Source organism: Vicugna pacos, chromosome 6 (assembly GCF_048564905.1).
Source record: "Vicugna pacos chromosome 6, VicPac4, whole genome shotgun sequence".
Classification (NCBI taxonomy): domain Eukaryota; kingdom Metazoa; phylum Chordata; class Mammalia; order Artiodactyla; family Camelidae; genus Vicugna; species Vicugna pacos.
In genome coordinates this window covers 66,524,702-66,549,832 of record NC_132992.1, presented here as the reverse complement: position 1 = coordinate 66,549,832, position 25,131 = coordinate 66,524,702, and the positions used below count along the sequence as shown (strand labels likewise).

Sequence of the window (25,131 nt, the reverse complement as noted above, 5' to 3'; positions counted from 1 at the left end):
CTGTCCAGGCAAGTCCAGGGCCAGGCTAGGAAGGGCCTTGCATTTAACCCAATTCTTTCTGCTGACTTTTAACAGCCAAATATTTATCATAAATCATTTTCTTTAATCCTCTCAATTGCCCCTTTATGGAGATGAAATCGGTGAGGCTCCGAAGGGTTAAGTGATTACCCCAAAGAGGGCTGCGCACATCACTGGAATGTACAGGGTATAACGAAATGCCCGGAATGGCTGAGAGGTTACTGCTGGGGAGGTAGGGAGGAAGGTGGGTTCAGGGAGGGCACTGGAGGCTTTAACTGGATCAGTAAGATTTCCTTTCTTAAGCTGGGTGTGGGTCAAGGTTGCTCTTTATGCCTTTTTGTATGTGTGAAGTTTTCCTAATGACTTTTCAAGCCACTGGACTAGTGCATTAGGGGAGCATCTCTGTTGGAAAGCTTGCAGTGCATGGAAGCTGAGGAGCTCCTGGAAGCACAAGAGCTGCCCTTTAATGTTCCAATGCCTGCTGAGCTTCCCACTGTGTGGCATGTAAGTCGCTATGTTTTTATTCCCTTTGCCAAGGTCTCAGTGGCAACACTTGTACAGAAAAGGAAGGACACAGAGGTTTGACCTTCCTGGCCCTTGAGCAGATGGTTACTGGAATTGAATATTTCCCAGCCAAGGATGTATGAGGAGAGAGGAGTGAACCTAAGCTCCACTTTGTGTCCTCGGGGACAGTTTATATGCTGCTTGATGGTCGTGCTCTGAGTTCTTTTTCAAGTGAATTTCCCTTCAGTTACACTGTTTGCTTTTCCTGCAGGAGCATCCTGCCCCCTCCAGTGCAGCCCCAAGGAGGAGACCCAGCCCCTGCCTTCCTGGTGTGCAGAGCTTAAAACAAGAGCCTGCTGTCCATCGGACATCCTTACCATTTCCAGCTATTGAGTGTAATCAGGTGTGCCAGGATCTGATTTCAAAGCTCACAGCAAAGGGGCTCAGAGGAATCCTCTCTCCCTATTGCTCCAGTGGGAGACAAAGGGGACTGAACAAACAGGATGTGCTGAGTTCTGCACAGAGGACTGCCCCAGCAAGATGGGCGGGCGGGATGCAGGGCTGGACTAGACGGCCCGTGAGCTGGGGCGCTGGCATGTGTGAATCGTGCCCCAGAGAAACAAGAAGCAGGGCAAGAAGAACAGACATGCTGGTTCATCTGACAGCCTCTCCGGATGGCTCTTGATAGATAGTCACACTTTTCCAGGGTCTAGGGAGTTTACAGAATCCCTGCTCTACTAGAAGATCCCGATTCTGGCCATTCACCTTGCAGAGACTTTTGATACTTTTAGAAATTAGAGAGAACTCGTCATGCCCTGTGGGCAGGAGAGGAGTGATACTCAGGGATCCACAAGCAAGTCAGGACTGATGTGGGGGTCCAAGTGGGGAAGCCCCACGGGCTGCAGCCCAATATTTGGGTCCTAATGAATCCATTTGTTTCTGTCCCTGTTTCTCTCTTTTATCCTAGACTCTGATTGCTGGGCATGGTAACTTACATCTAGTAAACTCTCTCAATCATTAACTTGAAAAAGAGTTCAAAGTCATTCCAGAGAACGGGATCCTTCTTAGAAGGATATAGGTCCAGGGAAATTTTCAGTATTTTCTTCTCTCCTTCCCACTGCCTATGTTTTTATACAGAGGAAATCAGAGATGAAAAGAAATGTTCATCAAGACCAAGGATAGATGGAAACAACCTTAATGTCCATTGACAGATGACTGGATAAAGAAGCTGTGGTATATTCATACAATGGAATACTACTCAGCCATAAAAAATAATAAAATAATGCCATTTGCAGCAACATAGATAGAGTTGGAGATTGTCATTCCAAGTGAAATAAGCCAGAAAGAGAAAGAAAAATACCATATGATAACACTTATATATGGAATCTAAAAAAAAAGACAAATGAACTTATTTACAAAACAGAAACAGACTCACAGACATAGAAAACAAACTTATGGTTACGGGGGGAGTAGGTGGGAAGGCATAAATTGGGAGTTCGAGATTTGCAGATACTAATATATATAAAATAGATAAACAACAAGTTTATATATTGTATATTCAATATCTTGTAGTAACTTATGGTGAAAAAGGGTATGAAAATGAATATATGTATGTTCCTATATAACTGAAGTATTGTGCTTTACACCAGAACTTGATACAACATTGTCTATACTTCAAAAAAAAAAGAAAAAAAGACCAAGGGTAGGAAGCAACTTACATGGGGAGAGGAGGTGCCCCTGGGGTTACACAGACTCCCTCATCAATGGCAGAACCTAGTGGTATCTGCCTCTGGTGCACCATCTTTCAGAGATACAATCACTGGTGCCTTCGACTAGGAGTACTTGGAATATTGCCTGCAGGCACATCTGGTTCTTACAGTTACTGGGGGATACACCTGGCATTTTGTGGATGAGACAGGAAGGACAAATGTCCTCCAGGACACAGGACAGTCCCACACAAATGAAGAACTACTCTAGCCTTTTACTAATAGCTGGCATGCTACACGTCAGCAATGGTTGGGAAAGAAAAACTCAGCAAAGAGTGGGTATATGGAGAACGCAGTGAACACGCCAGGTATAAATGATTTCTGTTTACGTAAAGAGATGACATGATTGGAGCTTTTCCTTAGTGGTCAGAGTGGAAACTGGGTGTGGGGTCCTTGGGGGGAATTCTAGCTTCATGAAATGCACTAAGTAGGGTGATGTCTTCGGAGGTGGCAGGAGGAATCCAGCAGATACTATCCAGCTTTTTCTTAAAGGGAGAGACTTGAAATCCATCCTTCTACTCACAAACAAATGACACTCAAGAAGAATTTGAAATCTAGGGAGATTTTGAGCACAGACTTGCAATGTCTTTCAGAATCTGACTTATGATTCCACGCGAACCACTGCTAACTCTGGGGTTACTCAGCCAGGGAGGGTGAGAAAGGCAAACCCATTAATCAAGAAATGGCAGGAGACCCCCAAGGTGAGCTCACTGTACAAAGGGAATTGTGAGCCCAGGTGGAGAAGAGAAAGCTAAGGAGAAAAGAAGACCTCTCCCCTCACCTCCCGGGGCAGCCAGGAGACAGGCCTGCCTGAGGGAGCCTGGAGGGATCGTCTAACCCCAGTTCTGTCTCAGAAGCAGTGTGACTGGAGCTTGCTGGAGGAGAACTGAAATCCTTGCTCTGCTGCTCACTAATTGGATGACATGAAGCAGGCTGCCTAAAGCTACAAGCGGTCCCTCACTTGTAAGACGGAGTTAACAGTACCTTCCCCAGAGGGTTGTAGGGAAATAAGTATTTATTGAGCCCCCTATATGTGCCTGGTCTGGTACGAGGTACCGCAGAGGCAGTGGTGGGAGGGATGACAGTTTCGTGAGGTCGCTTATATACTGAGCTGAGTGCAGACACTGCCCAGCATATGGTAACTATCAGCGAACATCCTTCCAATTCTCCAGTCTAAAAGCATTACAGTTACGCTGTATGGAACAAAGAAAGCATAGACAGGTAAGGCTTGGCTGAGTGGTCAGGGTTAAGCTTAGACCTGAACGACAGCAAAGATCCAGTCCTGGGATCCTTGTCCCCCCTACCCTACTTCAACCTCTTTATAAGCTCTACCAACCAGGCACCTGCTTGTACCAACCACTGTGCCAGGCCTTTGGGCCTGCCCTTACACAGCACTTTGTATCTTCAACACTGCTTTTACGTAGAAGGAAAACACCAGCTGTTCTCAAACTTCCTGGTCAGAGCAAGAGTTCTTCCAGGGAGAGCCTGCAAGGATAGGGGGCAGAATTTGAGCTCTTGCTCCCTTCAATTGGAGTAGCCCTTCTTTGACCCGTTTTAAATCCTAGACCTCTGAAAAAGATCCAAGCTATTTATCAAGGGTCCTTGGTGTGCCTGACACTGTTCAAGGTGCTTAGGGCACATCAGTGGGAAATCAAAGACGCCTGTGCTCAAGATTGTACCATAGCAGGGAAGCCACACAGCGAATGGTAAACACAGTGAGTTCTTTATTACGCTGCACGGTGATGAGTGCTGAGGGAAAGTAGAAGTAGCGCAGGATGGGAGCAAGGAGAGCGGGCTGCTTTTTAAACTGGGTAGGTCTCATGGAGAAGGTGACATTTTAGCAAAAACGTAGTGGTGAGGGGGTCAGGCTAATATCTGGGGAAGGAGGTATGGGCATCAGTTATGGGACTGTTCGGGGAAAAGCAGTCCAACAAATGGTTCAGAAGCGCAGAGGTGCTGAGGGGGAGGGTGTCTGGTGACGGGGGTGGTGGGGAAAGGGATGGGACCTGGGTGACTGCAGCAGGTGAGCAAGGCGGGAGTCATGAGATGGGGCAGCGGGGGCTGCTAGGCATGCAGGGTTTAAGGACAGGGGATGGACTTTGCTTTCAGTCTGAGTGAAAAGGGAGTCACTTCAGAGTTCTGAGCAGAGGAATAGCATGATCTAATTTGCCTTAAAACTAGAGAATGGGTCAATGCAGTAGCCCAGGTTCAGGCTGTGAGTGATGGTTGGAAAACCGTCCATTCATCTACCGGGTCACCCTCCTGGGTCCCTTGGGGTAAAGACTGGACATATTATTTCTATTCCCATTTTACACATTGGGAAACTTGTGACTTGGGGAGGTCACGGGGGTTCATTGAGGTCACAGGGCTGGAAGGTGGCCATCTGGAAACAAGTCCTGCAGCCTCCCTGAATTGGTCTTGGCAGGTTGTTGGGTACCAGGAGCTGTCTGCTCCACAGTGTCCATGTGAGTTTCTTGTGTCCTTCAGGACTTTTTTGGTGCAGAGAAAAGACCCTCTGGGACTACAGTCATTCCCCCTAATCTGCAGCATCTACGTTTCAAGACCCTCAGTACCTAAACCATGGATAGTACTGAACCCTATATATAGTATATTTTTTCCTCTCCTTATTAAGTCGAGGACTTTCACCCTTTCGCTTGAAAACAGCACTTTACAGCTTTTCTTTGGCACATCCGAACTGCCAGCATCACTACTCTTGCGCTTTGGGGCGATTATTAAGTAAAATAAGGGCTCCTTGAACACAAGCACGGTGATACAGTCAATCTGATAACCCAGAAAGTTACTAAGAGACTAGTGGGCAGGTAGCATACACAGCATGGATACGCTGGACAAAGGGGGATTCGAGTCTGGGGCTGGAAGTAGAGGGACTGTGCAAGAGTTCATCACGCTACTCAGAATGGCATGCAATTTAAAACTTACAAATTGTTTATTTCTGGAATTTTCCATTTAATACTTTTGGGCCATGGCGGACCGTGGGTAACTATAACCATGGATAAGGGGGGACTACTATACCTTGCTTTTTGAAATTAGTATTTTGTTTAATTAAGTTACGCATCGAAAAACTCACTTTTCCCTTACTTAGGCTTTGAAGTTCACCTTACAAATCTTACTTTCTTCTGGTTATAAATTGTAGATGCTTAATAAAAGTTGATGGGTGACATCCTCACATTTCAAAGATCCTTTCTTGCCTGATGCCTCAACAATGCATCCAACATGTTCCACCTAGTACATCCCACATCATACATCCTGCCGTAAATCACGCCAGAAAGGAAGAGAGGGGCCTGCTGGCAGCCTGGGGTGGAGGTGCGACTGGGCCAGATGTGGCTGGTGACCCGGGCTGGGGGTCCAGGCTCCAGGGGCCTGTCGGCTTCCTGCAGACATGATGCTTTTGGGCAGGGAACCACAGGCAGGAGGTTCAAGGGGCGCCTGAATGAGGGAAGAAAGGGGAATGTTCTCTCTTCCCCTATCCCCTATCTCCCTCCTTATCCTAACTCTGGAGAAATATCTGTGAGGGCAAAGTGGCGGGCTGGCTTTGCTTTCTACCATGCTGATTAACAATAGAGGTTCCAGGGACAGCTTTACAGCAAAGGGCTAAGTCCCTCTCTCCTTCCATTTACCACCCCCCGTCCTCACCCCACAGTTTACCTCTGTTCTTCTAACTCCTCCTCTCTCCCCCTTGCCTCTCAAGACTCTAGCCCTCTACCCCTCCTTCCCCTCCAGTTCTTTGGGCCTCAGTGCGCTCAGCCCTCCCTCTCCCCCCATTTCCCTCCAAACCCCATGCTCTTTGTTGCTGAATTCAAGGTTCTCAATACAATAAAGCTTTGATGATTTGCCTCAATTGAGGAGGAATGTCAGCTTAAATTAATGAAGGGTCTGAATAATAGAATTTTAAAGCAGGGTTTAGTTGCTTTCACGTTGTAAGGCATCCTTTCCAGGGGAGAAGGCTTCGCATTTACATGCGGTAATAGCTGATGTTGAGAAATGGGGCAATATGTCTTAGCCTTTTAAATGCTTCAACAGAAAAGAGCCTTTTATAATTGGCATATACTTTCTTTGAATCAGAGTGTTTCTGCTCCTCAAACCTTTCATTTTTCGTGATCAACATTTCTTTTTACTGCCGTGATTTTACTGGGCTTCTCACAGATCCACCAGTTTCATTTCCTGAATTTTTTTATGACAGAGACATTTCCACACTGAAAGTCTCTTTAGACATTCTTAATTTTCAATGGCACGAGCAATCCATGAGCACATTCTCTTTGCAAAAAAATTAAAACCTTAAAAATAACAATAGTTGAAAACATAACAAGAGAAATTTCTGTGTCAGCTTATAATGCCACTTTCGTTGAAATGGTACTAATGTTATCATCTATAACAAATCATCCTGCACTAAAACCTCTTCTTTGGGGTCCTATCCAAAAGGGAACCACCTACATCTGATTGGGTCTTGCATTCTTGCAAAAGCGAGGCGTTTCTGAACTCTGAGTAGTTAAAGCTCTCAGCTCTCCCAGTCAGTACCACTAAGCCTCAGTCCATCCTCATTTCCTTACAGCCTGTCTTTCCTACATTCCATTCCTACATCTCTGCCAGGAACACTCACCAAGATGAATGTTAACAATGATTAAATCTAGATAAGGCTACGTGGGCGCTCATTATATTGCTTCCTCTACTTTTCTGAATATTTAAAACTTTCCTAATAAAATAAAAACTTAGCAAATTCTAAGAACAGCAATACAGCCAAGTGACCTTTGGACACAAAAGGACCAGCTCTAGTCACCACTGTCCTCCTCATGCTCGGGATTCCCGTGCCTGCATGGGGCAAGGCTGAGCCTCGTCTACAGGCAGAGTAACAAGAGTGGTGCATGATGTATTTCTTAGCAATGCGCACACTTTTGCAAGCCCTGTCCTGCATATTTTTCTTTTCCCTCGGGGGACAGGTAAGAAAAATGTCCCCATTTTACAGATGAGGAAACTAAGAGGTTTAGAGATACTACCTAATAATACTGGCTCCGTTTTTGCTTTCTTACTAGGCAGCAGGCATCGTTCTAGGCATCTCCGTGTGTTAACTAATTTCATCCTTATAACAGCTCTAAGTTACATGTATTACTCGCCCAAGATTACAAAGCTCAAGTGGTGGGCTGGAATATGAACCTGGCAGTGTACTTGTGACCCTGAGCTCTTCAACACCTACGTCCTCATGTGATGACATTACAGATGTCTTCCTAGTGTTCCAAGAGTGGAAATCTGGCAGCCTCCAGAGTTCATTCAGACTATAACTGTGTTTATTTGGCTTACACGGTATTTTATAATTTTTGGAATTAGTTACTATAACTTAAAGACTTATTTAAAGAAAAATTTCATCTGAAAATAGAGATTTCTGGCTTCCCTTGAAAAAATCAGAAGTTCTGGCAACATTACTTTGCTCGCATTCCACGAAGTAACAATTGGCTGGAGCTGGGTACACGCTGCCCCTTTAGACAGGGCACGCTCTTTCCAATTTGTCACAGTCCTCACTATCCCCTATAATTGCACCTGGCCTCTTTTTGCCATTCTGCTACCTGTTTAGTATGAGCATTTGATTTTGCAAACCCTGCTGTAAAAAACTACAGCTCCAAAGAAGTAGGGCTGATAAGAGGTAACGTCTGCCCTGGTGCTATCAACACACTAAGTCATTTATTCATCTATCTGTCTATCCAGCCAGCCATGCCTTCATGTAGCTCTCCACCCATCCATCTTTTTACTCTGTCTCCGGTGCCCTATCTAGCTTAGCCATTCTCAGATTGACTGCACAGAGTCACACCTGCCATTTCTTGACTAATATCTACTTTGCTCCCACTCAGGATTAGATGAGCACCATCCGAGGATGGAAGATGACGATGACTGAGGGAAACAGCACCGTGGCAGGCGTTACGGACTGAATTGTGTCCCCTACCTCCAAATTCATATATTGAAGCCCTTATCCCTACTATGACTGTATAAGGAGATAGGGCCTTTAAAAGGAGATAATAAAGTTAAATGAGGTCATAAGAGAAGGACCCTCATCCAATAAGACTGGTGTCCTTACAAGAAGAGGCAAAGACACTAGGACTGCACACAAAGGAAAGACCATGTGAGGACACAGCATGAAGGAGTCCATCTGGAAGCCAAGGAGAGATGTCTCAGGAGAAACCAAAGCTGCCAGCACCTCGATCTTGGACTTCTAGCTTCCAGAAGTAGAAGAAAATAAATTTCTGTTGTTTAAGCTCCTCTCTAGTATTCTGTTACGGAAGCCTTATCAGACAAGTAGAGCAGTGAATAGTTTTCCATGTGTCTCCTGCATACTCTTTCCACCTCCCCGGCTCCTGACTCCTCTCCTCTGTGCAGGGAATCACCTAACACCTAAGGGCATTTAGGTTAGTTACTAAGAGAAGTGGTAAGCAGTCCCAGTTAAGGTCTGCTATTTCTCCAGAGGTGTGAATACCACTGTCAGATGGTCTGGGAGGGTGGGGAAAGGGCTGGGAAGATGGCACCAAAGAATTCTATCAGTGAGATGCACTCAGGATATTTTGCTAAACCTGAAATGGGGAGATGTCGCCTGAAGTCCACAGCATGAGGTGACTTTGGAGCTGAGATGTGGGCATCAAAAGTATTAGCAAAACTCAAGGTGGCTTAAGGAACATTAAGAGTTACAGGTTGCTAGTTGCTTGGGCTTAGTAAGCTGTGTTTGTCTGGAGAGCCTGAGTCCAGCTCAAAGAAAGTGATGGTCAAAATAATTACTGCAAAATTGTCTTTGTCATAAGCCTTCCTATGGGTTTCCTCCAGGTGTTCTAGTTAGAGAGGCTTACGTTATTAACACAAAGACATGTGGTTGCTGATTAACCCCAGAGGGGCTTAGAAAACTGGGAGAAAGCCAAACTGGCTTCTGCTCCATCTTTGCATCAACTTTCAAGCTGTTATAGTGGTAATAACTGTGGAGGAGGGATGTGGTGTTGGAGGGAGAGATCAGACAAACCCCAGATGGGTTCTCAGATCCCAGGGGACAGCCAGGGGTAAGAGGCTTCTACCCCAGATTCTAAGCAGAATGAGCAGAGATCTGGAAGTGGTCCAGAGGAACTGGCTCTAGAATCCCACAGCAGCAGGATTAGAAACACCATCAGAACGGCCTTCTCTGCCGTCTCCGGCTCCTAGGGAAACAGTCAGTAGATAAAAGCATCAGTCACAGGGTAAGGGTTGACCAATGATTTAATCACCACCGACACACTCACAGCTCAGGAAAGGGCACGAAAATACGGGGTTGTTTAGATTTGCCTTTAATGCATTTCTCGCCTCGTATTCACTGAAAGGAATACAGAAATCCTGAAATTTGAATGTGGATGGTTTGGGTTGGGCTTTTACCGTCTGATGAGGTATAAAGGCAGTGGTCTTTGATGAGTAAGAGGCTAAGCTCAGTATCATAATTCAGTCTCCCCCCTAGTCCTCTGGGTGATGTGTGAATTCAGACAAAGCACAATTTCTCTGACTCAGTTGCAATAGCGCAACACCATATATGACCAGTCCTCCAAAAACAACACGATTTGTGAACACTGCTAATGAAGAGCTTTGCACATCTTGGGAGAACACAGTTGGCAAAGACCCTATCTAATCACAGTCTTTTGCTTGTATTCTAAACTTCAGTTTGAAAGTAGGTTGTTTGGACCTTGTTCTTCAAGGATCCAGAGGCTTCCTGAAGCCTGAGAGTGGGGGCCAGGGAAAGGCACGGGTCTGGGTTGGGGACTAGGAATCCTCACAGGGGTGAGAAGAAGGTCTTGGGGATTAGTGGAGCTAGAATACCTTCCCTGCTTGCTTGGTCAGGGTTCCTCAGTGGAAGTTTCTCTTGCTTCTGGTGATGTCTTGGGGAAAGGGAACCTGCTGTGGTGGATTGGGAGAAAGAGGAAAGGTACTTGGTCCTGGTGGAAGGAAGATTTTCTTTAGCTAAGGGAGGATTGTATTTCCATTCCTCCTTCTATATCACACCTTCCCCAATCTTCCTTATATTCTCGAATACATATTAAGATGTCTTCCTTCCCACTCACTAGTCATGTACCTTGGTGACTGGGTACTTTAACAGGGTGAGAAGTGGGACACTGGAGTCAGGGGCTTGGAGATGAGCAGTAACGGGGGGCCAGGTCTACAGTGATGAGCAGGGGAAGAAGCAGCAAGAGACAGCGTGAGGATGTGTGCATCAATCTGGCTGAGGAGCAAAAAGTGCACTGGAGCTCGCCATCCTGGTCTCACCTCTCAGGGCCCCTAAGGGAAGCGCCCTTGCCCATGCCTGCTGTAGCTTGAGCAGTCATCCTATCAGCTCCTTCCTCAGCCCACAACCAACTGGCTGGCTAGCGACCAATGATGTTATCTGAGACAAAACAATACGACGAACCCACTCCAATCATATTCTCTCTTAGGAATTTTAATTAGGAAATACCCAGGAAGAAAGCCGATGGGCTTGCAGTTGAAAAGCTGAGGTATAGAGACAGAAGCTCAAGAGCCCAGGATGAGCCACGGGCGAGCTGAAGCTCTGAGTGAACAGAATTATAGTGCATAGGGCATGTCTGCTGGGAGAGAGAAGAGCCTTGGACGACTTGCGGAGAGAAGCAGGGACTCGAAGGTAATGAACCCCAGGGTTGTCTTGGCTCCTTAAGGCTTTCCAATTCCAGACCACCTGTATCCTTATCAACACCTGTCCCCTTTTACCCGAGGTAACTGACATTCTTCTCAATGGTAAGGGCCCAACTGTAAGTAGCAGTCTGCACAAGTTCTGTGTAGGTAAGTTGAAATTGAATTATCATCCAAAGACATTTGCTTTGGGGAGAATGAGTAGGCTGGTCCCCTTAGCAAACGTGACCTACCACTGCTGCCTACTTGGAAGCATCTTGGGTACTTGAGATCAGGTGTTAGGCAGGAAATCGTGTGACCTAATTTCTCCCTTTGTTCTTATGATGTCAGGGCAGACCAAGACTATGCTTCAGTCCTGAAGAGAGATCTTGGCATCTATAAAGAATTGGTCTGGTCAGAGAAAGTTAAGTCCCTTTTAAGTTACTGAGATCCAGGTCTACAAATCTCGCAGAGGGAAGCTTTAACACCATGACTTCTGACCTAGTTAAAAGGAGCAGAGAGGTGTGGCAGCCATGCTGGTGCACAAGCAGGATCTTGTGAGTCATTTCTCATGTCTGATTTCAGGGCTCAGGAGGGCTAAGCTGGAAGGAAAACCGAGAGTAGCTCCTGTCAATACGAGACCTCATCCATTATGTCCACAGCCTCCTGGAAATGTCCCCCGGCAAGGCTGCCATCAGCGCTTGACTGAAAACACATGGAAGCGGCCCGCTCCGAGCAGGAATTCATTATTGGAAGAATAATAAGGGAAAGTTTTTTCTTCTTCTTTTCTCTCTGCTGCTGGGAAAGCTGCTTTCTGAAAACGTCTTAGAGGGAATTTGAATCATGTCTGGTAACAAGGGAGAGAGTGGAGGCAGAAGGGCACATTTCCAGAAGTCTTTTCTGGGCAACTTAAAGTGAGTTGTTCCACCTTAGATGTGTTATTGAAATCAGGCCATGGCTCCCTTTCACCCACTGTCCTTTCCCAGAGCTATGAGTATCTGATAGCTTCAAGGGAAAAGTGCCCAGAGTGAACTGGTTTTCCCTGGCTAGTCCACTTTTTCCAAAAGGTTGCCTGTGGACTAAAATGGGCTGCAAAACGATTTGGTCTTCAGCCCTCCACACTACCTCATAAGTCTTTGATAAGTGCCCAGTAATCTGAGCGAAAGGTATGGGGGGTGGACGTGAAAGGAGATGTCTGCCAGCTGACTGGGTCTGGCAGTATGGAGCAGACATTACAAGTGTTCACCAATACACAGTTCTCCTTCCCTTCCCAATTCCGAGGCGGGGTGGGGGGGCGGTCCCAACTCCTTGGACTTGGGAGTGGATGCGTGACTGCTTGGCCATGGGAAGTGTGATGTGTGTCATTTCTTGGAAGAAGCACTTAATTGCCAATCCACAACCTCTCTCTCTCTCTCCCCCTACTACGACGGCAAGTAAAGAAGAACATGCTGATCCTAAAATGAAGTATTGAATCATCACACAGAGGACAGCCTCCCAGAGGGGCTCTCAGACATACAGAGACCTGGCTTTAAGTCACTGAGACTTCAGGGGCTCATTTGCTTAGGCAGCAAAATCAAATCTGTCCTGACTTATGCCCACTCTTTATTAGCCTTCTCTCCTTCCAGTTCTGGTTGGAGTTCAAGAGAACTTGCGCTGCATGTGAGTCCCGCCCTCACTGAAATTCAGAGACGCAGGCCATGTGCTTTCTTTTGCACTGGGAATATTCATCTGAGAAGTGTGATGGACTGCTTCCTTCCATTTAAACAAAAGCAGCCTCTGGTGAATTCTGTAGTGGAATAAAGAAAGTCCTTTCACAGCCACAGGAGAAAAGTGATGGTAATGACATTAAGTCCAGAGCTTGGGAAAAAATGACATTCCCAAGTGGTTCTAAGACCATGATTTTTATGTTGGAGTCTGATATTCTGTGCTTCCTCTTGCCTCCATTACTTAATCCTCATTGCCCACCTCCAGAATTCTCATTTGGCAATTCTGCTTCTGCCAGACAAACTTCTTCAATCCTGTCTCTGAGCAGTCTCTTTGCTTACAACATACAACTAAAAGACACCAAAAGCACAGAGTTGAGCCCTTCTGGGTTAATCCAGAGGTGCTCACTCCGTCGGCTGATAGGGAGCACATACTTCTGAATCGTCACCAGGACTGCAGCACATCAACAGAGTAACTAGGATGCCAGTACAATTAGGGAGACAAACGCTGGACTTTGCCATATATATGTACAGGTACACACACACACTGAAGAAAGAAATCACTGCATCACATCCAAATTCAATAAAAGTAATTCACAATACAAGACACCTCACTAGCATTTCATGGGTGGTATCAGTTTGGCCAATTTTCAGCTCATGAATGCCGCCTGTGTTTTCCTTCTTGTGAACATTCCCTGGGGCGCCTTTCCTGTGTGTGTCTCCTAATTTTTAATAATGGTGAAAAGAAAAGAAGGCAGTGATGGCGTCTCTATTATATTGTCTGCAGCCACTTCTCCCACTGGAAGATCAGACCACCAGCATCTGCTCTGATGATTCTTCTATTTGGAAAATATTCGCTGAGCTCCTAATATGTGTATAGTATTGTGCTGAGCAGCTGAGTGAGGATGACCAAGAGGCTGTGATACACATGAACAGAAGTACTATAGGGGTGAGGGGGAGAGAGGAAGGAGCATGGCTGCCTGGGTTTAAATCCACATTCTATCACTTTCTAGCGAGAGACTGAACTTTCCTTGCCTCGTTCCTCATCTGTGAAGAACTGATACAGAGTCCTACCTTGTGAGACTGCGAGGAGGACCAGATAAGCTGATGTATGTACAGTGTGTGTGAGATACACCAGCGACACTAAATGTTGACACAATACAAAGACAGTGCCTGGGTCCTGTCCCAGCAGCATGGCTTGTGGTGAAAGGCCTGGTGGGCCCTGGAGCAGGGACTGATTTGTCTTACTGTTTCCTGGGTTTAAAAAAAAAAAAAAAAAGGTCTCAAGTAAGAAGCCATTTAATCTTTCACATTTGGGACTGGGATATGTTTTCTTTGTACCTTTCTCAGACACCCCTGCGTGCCCTGTTTTAACTGCTTAGCTTTTCTTTCTTGGTGGACAGGGAAAGTGGAGAGAGACCAAATGCATCATTACAGAGAACAAAATATTTTTCTCAACTTCTTGAATAGTCCCTTGCTGGGTAAAATCAGCCAATTCGTAGTCAAGAATTCATATGAAATGGACATTTAATCAACTGCAAAAACTCAGCTTGGTTTTCACAAATGTTCCATTGAAGACCACAAGCTCTCAAAAGGCACCTCACTCTGAGGGAGACAACCGCAGTCTGGAAACTGTATCCCCCACCCCTTCCAGGTCCATCAAAATCTTTCTCGTCCTCCAATGCCCAGAGGATTGTTTGCTCTCCAGGAATACCTTCCCTGATTCACTCCAGCTGAATGAAATGTTCCTCCTTTTAAAGGCCCTTGCAGCATGTGGCTTGGGCAGACAACTATAATGTCAACTTAATTTTATTCTGCTTGATATTATAGGTAGGAGTACATGAGTCTTTCCCATTCCGTGTAATACATATAGCTTATTTTTTTGAGCTTTGCCTTAGTATTTGGTCTGTGCTCCACAAATACTGAGTTGCTAAAGGACTTTGCCATTCAACCATTCTTCACCGATCGGTACTTACGTGGTGCACAGCACTTGGTTGGGCACCGATAGTAGACACGAGATAAAATAAGACTTGATTCTAGCCTCCAAGGAATTTAAAAACCTCTGAAGGGGGAGCAGGTACAAAGCAATTCTCTAGAGGACAGCTTGAGGGTCACTTACAACTTGGATAAAGGAGGTCCCGGTGCCGAAGGATGGGAAGACTTGATGCCTAGCTTTGAAGGGGCTGAAGCCTCCAGGCCTTGCATTAAACCCAGCCTTGAATCTTCGGTTGGAAACCTCCTGGCAGCAGGAGGGGTAGGCTGGGTGTTCTGCTGGAAACTAAATTATCCTATGGGTCACCAATTGATTTATTTGCTAATTGACTGGCCCAGCCTTGGGCTTTAAATCTAAAGAAATCATTTCATCCTTTATTAAATACTGCATGAATCTCACTCTTTGTTCTACAGGGCCATACACAATATACCAGTGAAACTCGAATTTACACCACAATAGTTGTACCACTAATGACCTTCCAAATGCCACTAATACCATACATGTTCGGCTTCTCAATTGGATCCGAACCCGTCAGTGAATTCTGAGCCCACTGACCTCCCTCTGGCACAAGAGCAGGCCCCCACGCCCATGCCCGCCCCCAGCGTCCCCCATCTTTCCATGATTTCATTTCTGAATCAGTTACTCTTTGGAGACCCCAATTCCTTTACACCTCCTCTTTTTATTTGGTGGACAATACTTTGTTAGGAAATGTTCCCTCCTGTAATTACAAATCCTGTTAGTCATCCTCCTCCTCTCCCCAGGGGGATTGTAGGCTTTAATTAATTAATGTGGTTAAACTGCTTTGAGGTGCCTGGTTGAAAGGTGCTATATAAGTGCAAATTATTATTATTATGGCTGCTGACATCCCACGGCGGCACAGCCCTCAGCCCCACGCATCTAGAGACCTGAACAAAGGCTTCTTCATCTTCACCTTCCCTGCTAGGTCTGAGATGGCTGGCTCAATGGTGGGAGGGGTGGGGGGCACAAATCGGTTACCATCTCAACAGCAATCAACTAATTAATCCCCATTATGTTGGCTTCCGTTTCCTTCTTCCAAACAGCGTGGTCCTGTTTCATCTCACAGATCACGCCCCCATCAGCTCTAGACAAAGGTCATGGCATCCCTAAGGCCTCTGTCGGTCTAAAGGGATAAAGAGAAAGAGAGAGAGGGAGGGAAAGAATGTTTGGAAAAAACAAAAAAACAAAAAAACCCCGTGGCTGTCATGAAATGCACTAACTTTTCACCAGAAGCCTAAATACGACTCTCCTTCTGACGGCAGTCCTCTTATACACATACCTATTACCCAGGGAGCCCGTGGACTGGCGAACCAGAGACACCCAGAAACCCAGCACAGGTGTGGGCTAGGGCCTCACAGCCCTGGCTGGACTGCCGACAGCTACAGACAAAGGGAAGCCTTTCTGGACTGGGTGGGAAGAGGTCATCCAGAGATGCAGGAGCCCCTCTTCAGCTTCCTCCACCACCCCCAGGTTTCCCCTGAGAAAGCCAGCTGCCATCTGTAGTCAGGAAGCCCTCACAAAGACCGGGGGCCATGATTTAGATGTTTTGTGCAACACCTAGCACACCCCAGCCCTTAACAAACGCCCAGCCCTTCGGATGCAACGGTAGCCATTGAAAGCAGCCCTGTGGGGGAGACTTGGCCTCTCAAGGGGACGCTGCTGACCAAAATGCTCCTTACAAGGTTGTGCCTCAGACCCTTTGTTAGCGTGGACGTGGGTGAGCCTCAGGGGGTCATGTCTTCATCTGCCTCCATTTATCCTCCCTATTGAAGTCCTCCTTCAGGACATCGGTCAGTCTCTGTGGGAAGTGATTTGGATGGCAACAAAAGAACTTGGGCCCTTTGGGGGGCCTTCAGAATTCAGTAAACATCTGGACACGGAAGGCCAGGTTCTCAAGCAGTCTAGCTGGGGAGATGTCAAAAGAGAAAGAGCTGTGCGTGCAAGGCAAGCTCTTAGTTCTGTGGCGACATTTGTTGCAGAAAAACACAGACGCCCCAGTAGGTAGATAGGAAGATTTTTCAAAAGCTCCTCTGTTTGTCAGTTTTTGTGAGTGCAGTGCACTGTTTGTCAGTTCTCATGGCATGTGTGAGGAAATAGAAGTTTCACATGGCCAGGGCGCAGCATGTGATGGATGGTCTGGTGCTGCACGTACTATGAATAACCCAAGGTTGCATAAGCCTGTCCTGGGAATTGTCGTTAAGCATTTCTGTTATCCCTGAGGTCTGTAAAGCACTTTCTAGTCAAGGTGATTTGTTGGATTCTCATCAGGAGCACATTTTAATTGACCAAAAAATGAAGTACTGAGGATAAGTGACTTACGCTTCATCACATGATAAAATTCAGGATCTGAACTCTTGATCCTCAATGTCCCCTTTATTGTTGAATCAATCCATTTAGGACATATTAGTCAGCATGATTCAACATTAGTCACATGGCACTAATCAGCATTCCCTAGCGTGCCCAAATCTATCCTCAAACAGCTAAAGAAACTGGCCTCTGTCAAGAGATAATGGAATGCGTTTTTGTCAGTATTCGGGAGCTGACATCCAGTTTGAGTCCCATGCACTCTCAGGGACCTTCCTCAGTCATCCTAGATGGAATGAGTCAATTTCCTCTATCCTTTCAAATTCCATTGTTTGAACCTTGATAGTAGGTGTGACAGTTTGCTTTTGATGAAACTTACTTTGTTTTTGAGCTACTAAAAAAAAAGGGGGTGGGGGACTTCTATTTTTTCCAGCCTATATCCCCTGAGCACCATGATTCACAAGCAATAGAAGTTCAAGAAATACCTGCTTAACTGAACTCACTGAAATGGAGCTTAAGTCACATTCCAGAGAGAACTCCAAGTCCTTTTGGAAGAGCTTTTCAAAGAAAATCAACAACCTGAATTGATTTAACATCTTTTGGTATTATTACCTGGGCATTTTCACAAATGCAGATTGTTAGCTATGCAAAGATAGCCAAATGGCTTCCCGGTTCTAAGAGGAGTGTGGCTGTAGGCTAACTGTAGTCCAGGCCTTGGAATAAGGTTTTTCTCTATAACCTTATTCCAACTAATATTTCGTTCCATGTTTAAAAAAAAAAAAATGGAGCCAGGAAACAAAAAATTTTGGAAAAAAAAATGTGTTTAGTCTATGACTTTGGAACCAAATCCATACCCTGCCTTGTGCTATAGGCACCGGCAGCCCTTGTTCAAGGATCTTCCTCGCACAGTGCACAACAGCAAAACACATACTGAAGTTTCTGCTTGACAGAGGTTGTTTTGGGTTCTGTTTGGGATGCAGATCATTGGTGGCATTACTGAATGTGATACTCCACTTCTCTGCTTTGGACTTTACCAAAGAAGGTCCTGACAGCATTTTAAACATACAATATTTATGTTGCATTTCAACATTAGCCCAGCCCGAGGGTCTGTACCATTGTACCCTGGGGCCAGCTGTCTGCAACTGGGCTCCTCTGAAAAAGATGTATCTCCGAATAGTCATCTTCCCTTCTCTCTTAGGATGATGGAACTCCCCAAAGTTGAGCTGGGCATATGACCACCCAGATTAGCAACTACACTTTCCAGCTTTTCTTTCCATGTATCTGTGGATTGGAAGAAATAATGTGTGTAACTTCTGGTTAATAGCCTTAAAGAAGGGGTTTGCCCTTTCCTCCCACCAAACCTCTATTCCATACAACTCCTGCTACCTGGATGGAAGACCTGATATTGAGCCATTTTGGACTATGACAAGGGCAACATCCTAAGTATGATGGAGCAACAAGCTAAGAGCCTGGGTGTTTGTATCAACACGTGGGGACAAGCTGCATCCCTTCTCCATGATGCTGTGTAAGAAAGCAGTCCCCAGCTCCATCTTGTACCCTACTGTGAATCTAGGTTGTGGTTCCACCCAGCCAAACCATAACTCAACTATTCTTAGGAAGTTTCTTAAGGGATCACTATATCCATGTGACTGATCCACCTTAGAATTTAAAGATTCAAGATTCAGGATGGGCCTAGAGTAGCCAACAGAGGCTCGTGAAGCCTGAGAGATAAGCTGCCAAGCGGCGGCCAAGGTGGAAGACAAAGGGGCCCAAGCTCATTTCTGATTTTATAAAATCTTAGGTGCCCAGACTGAGCACTTGGAAAGGGCTACAAACCCAATTCTGAGGCAGCGAACATCACTTCACCTTTCTGGAACTCAGTTCCCTCACCTGAAAATGAGGATGATAAATGGGACGAAAAGATCCCTTTCTGGGAAGGGTATACAGTTAACTTTAGGAAAAATAGAGTAATTGTTGTCAGTTCATCATATGTCTATGCATGAACCACATGCACTGTGCAGAAGATCCCTCTAGAAGCTATGGAAAGCTTACACTCCCAATGGCAGAGATAAAAGGCATCCATGCAGAATACACAAGAGGATCACCTAGGAAAACATGACAACTAACTTATAATTATACACAGCTGCACAGGAATTGGTCTACTACCTCCAGAGGAAGTATACATTGGTAAACCTCTTTGGAGAGCAATTTGGGAATATATAGTAAAGACAAAAATGTGCATCCCCTGACTAGCCACTCCACTTTCTGATATATACCTAGAGAAACTCTCACACCTGCATACCCAGTAACATGTGCAACAGAATTTATTAAGTTAACAAATAATCCAAATTTCCATTAATAGGGGAACGGATACCATGTGATACATTCATGCAATGGATATGGCTACCTCAGCTTAAAGTGAAAGAACATGATCCTGTATGTCAACACAGATCTGTTGCAAAAACATAATGCTAACTGAAAAAAGCAAGTTGTGGAATGATGTATACAATAAACCACTTGTGCAAATTTAGGATGCATGCAAAATAAATATTGTATTTGGATTCACATATATGTAGTTTTCCAGAATGGGGGGAAGGATATATATCAAACCTTGGAGAGCTTTTTACTTCTGTGGAGGAGTGCAGGGTAGAGAGGGAATGGGGGGCTGGACTAGGGATAGGGACAAAGGAGTTTGGGATTTTGTCAAGTTTTATTCCTATAATTTAAAAAAAATTGAAACAAATACGACAAAACTTGAACATTTCTTAATTCTGGGTGTTAGATTCCTGGGTTTACTTTATTCTGGATGGGAGTCCTGTAGGCAGAAGCAGCAAAGGACAGCGCATGACAGGCCTGCTCGGCTCTCTCCTCTGTGACCTCTGGGAGGGAGTTCCCTCTGCTCCACTGGATCTCCGGGCTCTCTGCCCAGGCTCCCACAAGAATGCCAGGCTGTGCCAGGTGTGTGGGTGATATTTACCAAGCAGACACCTCCATGCCTGGATGGAAACAGACTGAGAATCTTCTGGGTCACTTTGAGTCCACCAGGCAGAAATATTTAGATGGGTTACTGACTCTAACTGAAATCTGATGAACTCAGACGGTGGTATTTGGGGGTGGGGTGGGGGAAGAATTTTTCAATGAATCATCCAGTTGGCTCAGTGACTAAGAAAATGGGGTGGAAGAATCTATCTAACCCAGCTTTGTGACAAGCGAACAAACAGAGGAGATGAATGCCTTTCCCAACATGCTCCGAAAGGTGATCAAACAACCATTCTTGAATTTACAAGAAAGTTGAGGCACGTAGCTTCCCAGCTCTTAAAAAAATTATTGTTTGTTTTCTGGTTTCCTCTGAGTCCCTATACTAGATGGTTGCGAAAAACCAGAAAACTAGCTTTGTTTCCAGAACCTTCTCTGGACCTATTATCTCAGGGTGCCCTAGGCTCCCCGGACATACCCTAGCCTCATCCCAAGGTTTATGCTGCTCATTCAAACCTAAGCTAGTAGAGAACACCACCAGAATCCAGATTTGACCTGTCTTACCTGATCTTGATTAAAAAAAAAAAAAACACAAACAATATAAAAGCACACAATTCTGTCCTCCTAAGAAACAAAGCCATTGTCCTCTGTCCTGTTCAAAACCACTTGGCTTTTGTCTTTCAAGTGCTCCCTAGATTCCTGAGGGGAAGGAGAGCATAAACAAGGCAAAGGAAGAGTGGACAACGAGGTGCCCCCTGAGTGCACCTCTTCCTTTTCCCTAGCCAGCCCCTCCTAGAGCATCTGCTTCTTTACCAAGTCGGCAGGCCTTGATTGCCAAGAGCCCCGTGAAAGCCAGGATGGCTCTGGGGAAGCCAGGCCCTGGGCTTTCCTTAGGCCTCCTGTAGCATCAGCAACCGCCTGGCTGCTTTCAACTACAGAATCTTTATTCGAGGCCTTGACAAAGAGGCCCAGAGGCCCCAGCCATGTTCTGGGTGGCAAAACATTTGGGGCTTTCTGGGGAAGCAAAGGACATGACCAGAACAGATGTGGGTTGGGTTGGAGTTCACTGTCAATGCTTCCTTCCCTTCTGCAGCCATGCAGTTCTGTGGGCCCACTCCATGAAAGGCGATTCCCAAGGCCAAGCCCCGTTCTCCCTCTCCACTAGGTCCTGGCATCCCTGGGCCTCACTCTGGGCTAGTCAGACCTCTGAGCTTTCCCACTCAGTGAGCAATGGGATTTCATGGTAAACTCTGGGGACAAAAGGAAAAATGGATTAATGGGATCTGCCCCCATCCCCCTCCACCTTTCCCACTTCAGTTGCACAAAATAGCTGAACTCCCCTTCTGCTGGGACCAGGCCCCTCTCAGAGTCTGAACCATCAAGAAGTTGGGGGCCATGAGATCCCTCTCCTTTGGGGCCCAAGTATTTCCAGGGTCTTGGGCCCAACCAGGAAAGGCCAGGATCCCGGACGAGTGCGAGCCAGACAAAGAAGATGCAAACAGCACGGTATTACCATGGTAATAGCCTGAGCCAGGCGGCCTCCTGAAGATGCTGGGAGGGTTTCTTTCTTTCTTTCTTTCTCTTTTTTTTTTTTTTTTTTTGCCAAAGGAGAATAGTTCCGCTCTCTATTTTACTACAACAATAGCATGGACCGGCTCCTTCAAGTGTTTCAAAAAGCAGCCTGAGAAATCTCTAACCAAGCCCCTCGTCTCTTCAGCCTGCCGTTTTATTGTCCCTCCCGTCCCAGTGAACAAAGGGGCGGGAAGGACATAAGGCCCCCAGTTGCGGGCTGTTCTCAGCATCCTAATCCTTGAGAATCTGTGAGGGCAATGGCCTGTGGAGCCAGTAAATCGAATTTTGGCCTCACCTTTTATTCCCTCCCTCTGCCTCTGAGCTCAGGAGCTCTTCAGGTATTATAAAACCAGGTTGGCAGGCCAGTAGGAATCTTGGGGCTTGCTAAGGGGATAAAAGGCACCCAGCGATCATTCCCACACTCACTAACAGCCCTGTCCCCCACCCCCGCCCCAAAACAGGGTAGCCTGTTTGGATTGCTCTTTCCTGTCACTCCAGGCTGGCTCCATTACAAAGACTGGACGTTGAGCCACAGGTGGCAGGGCTGGCAGTTTCCTGTTTAGTTGGTATAAAAGCTGCCCTTACTCTCCAGCCCTTCCCCTCTCTGTCTCCACGTCTCTCAGGCTGGGCTTGTATACCCCACCACCTCAGAGCTGCAGGTACCAACCTCCACGCCGCCTCAGCGCTGTCCTGCCAGAGCAACCCCTCACACAAGGAACACTTCTTGGCCTCGACTTCTGGGACCATTCCAAGGTTACCACCCAGGGATCAAAGGTTTCTTTGCTTTAAGCCTGGGGAATTGTGCAGGTGTGTTTTAGTTCAGTCATCTGGTAAGACTGGAGGTAAAAATAAGCTTTTATGTTCCGGTTTGTGGAGCTCTCAAGGGTACAACTCTACTGAGCTAAGTGAATGATAAGAACAGCATCTCCCAGGGGGATCAGATAAAGCTGAAGTGGGAAGGCCTGCAGAGATCACCCAGGCCGATGACTGCAATCCAAATAAGACAAACGTTTTGCACTGCAACCTCCGTTCACAAACTCACAATGCGTGGACACGTGTACACAATCACACAAGAAACAGTTCATGAAACAGTACAGTATGCAGATATAATCTGTTATTGTCTATTCTCCTCTGTTTCTTTTTTTTTTAATGCTGGTTATGATTTCTTCATTTTACTTCATGACCTACCAATGAGTCGCAAAACAGCTTGCAAAGCCCTGAATCAACATCAACATAGTCTTTTTCAAGCTGACAAAACTAAGGTGCCAGAGATTTTCTCAAGAACACACCAGAGCTGGATTAGAAATCCAAGGGAGTCTCTCTAATAACGGAGGGGCCCCCACTTTTCTGAGGATCAGAGCTCCTTTTTGTTTTCTGAAAGTCTTGGGCGCACATAGCCCGAGGTTTGCATTAAGTGGCATTACTGATAGGGGCAGAAGGGTTCTGCTGCCTCCGGAACAAACCTCAGAGAGGAAGGTGTAGCTTCCAAAATCAACAGGTGAGGCTCTAAGATCTCCCAGACACTTTTATTTACTGGTTGGGATTCTTGCACCATCCAATACTTTCCCGAATGTTTCTCTTTCCTGGACACACGGGTCCACGTCAGCCTCCTTTAGTAATCCACTTTTTCCCCTCTTTTCCAACTGTTTCTAATAGTCTTTCTTTCCAGTTTTTTAACCTCTAGCAATTCATTGTATTTCCAGTTTCTACACTCCCTAAACAACTTCCTCTTTCCTGTCAAAATCATGATCTTAGCAATGAGAGCCTGAGAGACAACTCTGTGAATCTTGTTCCCACAAATATTATCCTAAAAGTTATCCAAATTGGACCAGATTTCCAAATGCTATTTACCAAAATGCCCAGTGATCAAGACACAGGCACCATATCAAGGCTTTGCACACAAGCCATCTGGACAGAACTGGATTTTTCCTCCTGAAATTATCTTGTAATCTTCCATAGAATTTCTTGAAATCTTCATCTAAATTTGCTATTTGCCAGACCTCTAATCTTTGAAGAAAGGCTCCAAAAATGAAGAGCCAAAGGGCACACTGTGCACTGGGTAAACACAAGTCCAGCTTTCTGATTGCTTATTACTTATACACCCTTAGAGAGTCTGTAACAAAGGGGCCTGCTGTTTGCTTTGCTTAATCTGGTCTTAAAATCTCTGCTTCTTTGTCAGAAAACAATATTTGCAATTGTAAAAAAAATATTTACCAAGGAACTTGGATAGCATAAGTCAAAGGCTAAGAGCCAAAGGTCAGTAGTTCTTACTCCAAATTTCCCCGAGTCCCTGCTGTGGAGCTGAGCTGCACCAAACAAACACGCTGCTTTCCGGGTCCTTCAGAAGGGGACACTTTCAAAGGGAAGGGAAGGGAAGGCTACAGCCTGCTCCTCAGTCCGAAGTATGAACCACACAGCCTACTCCACAAAATTCCTATTAGATCTTTGCAATTCAACTTGCCTCTGTGGGGATGTTGTAAAGACTTGCCCTGCTTCACAAACTTGGGAAAAATACTCAGCTTACAAAATCCTAACTTGCAGACATTCCTCCCACGGATAGCAACGACAATATGCTCCTCTGTGGTCCGGGCCAGATGTGCACCTACGCATCTCTGCGGGTCGGGCCTCCTGCCCGATGGTGGGGGACAGACGTGGCTCCTGGGCACTTCTGTGGGGACCCTTCTTAATCTACAAAGCAGTTTTGGACGTCTGACCCTGTGAGCTAAGTTCAATGGGGTTTGAATCTACCCCCTCATGTTTATTGTTTTCTATACACCCGCCACCAGACGCCTTTCCTAACCACCCGAAGATCAAACATCTGGGAATGATGACCCTAGATTCACATTCTCCCCATTTGCTGAGTTAGTTCTAGGCTGTGGCCTGGGGGGAGGGGGACTCTACCACGAGCCAGAACTCAGGCCCACATCACAGAGGGCAGGTCTGCAAGGCCTGGTCCCTGGGCAGAACTTGAGCACAAGGGGAGTAAATGGAGCGACCAGAAGGAGACTGAGGAAGTAGCGTCATGGAGCCATGCCCAGGTGCCCAGACGGTTCTTCAGCCTGCTAAGTGTGGGGGCCCCGAGGCAATGCTGGGTCCTCCACGCTGGTGTCAGAGCCTTATCGCCTGGTCCCTCACCCCACAGGGTCTGTGAAGGACTGGGGTGGCTGCAGTTCCTGGCCTGCTCGGCTGGCTCCTCATTCTGTGGTAGTCTCGCTCTGTTAGGAAATTCTGTATTTCTCCCTCAGCTTTACCTCCACTTCGGTCACATTCTGGCCACAACTGCCAATCTCTTTAAGCAGCATAAATATCATTGGCCAATGATTCTGTGCTGAAGGAGCATCTACCAGGAGCACGGCAGTAACTGCCACCCGCCGTGGGCGGCACTGGGCATAATCAGCCTGCAGAAATGGCTTACTCCAAGCATCTTACCTTGAAGAACCAGGCCTTCCTTCTCGATGGTGTAGACAAGTGTGGTGAAGGGAGCCACAGGGGACTTGGCGATGAGGATCTGCACAGAAAGCATATTTGCTCAGGATTATTCAAAGGAAATACCAGAGATGAGTGTCTCTTCACTCCTCTTCTCACTCTGAGACAGAGTGGGACCTTGTGACACCAACTGTGAGGTGTATTTATTTATTATTTTCCAACCAAA

At 46.2% G+C, this 25,131-nt stretch overlaps 1 protein-coding gene and 1 long non-coding RNA gene across 13 annotated transcripts in view; one reads left to right on the top strand and one right to left on the bottom strand.

The window, feature by feature from the left end:
• RAD51B (RAD51 paralog B) overlaps nt 1-25,131 on the bottom strand; it is a 582,927-nt gene that overhangs the window by 53,152 nt on the left and 504,644 nt on the right. For 7 of the 12 annotated variants that reach the window (XM_072963282.1, XM_072963290.1, XM_072963286.1 and 4 more), the window contains exon 10: nt 24,909-24,987. In XM_072963282.1, coding sequence (XP_072819383.1) covers nt 24,909-24,987 — 79 coding nt within the window. Of the gene's footprint in view, nt 1-3,574; nt 3,774-15,293; nt 15,751-18,093; nt 18,213-24,908; nt 24,988-25,131 lie in introns of those variants that run through there. The other 5 variants (XR_012073703.1, XR_012073704.1, XM_072963285.1 and 2 more) reach the window with 5 other exon arrangements.
• Nucleotides 10,732-14,655, top strand: LOC140696960 (uncharacterized). Its single transcript, XR_012073705.1, has 3 exons — nt 10,732-10,926; nt 11,499-12,749; nt 13,404-14,655. It is a non-coding gene; the product is annotated as an uncharacterized lncRNA (long non-coding RNA).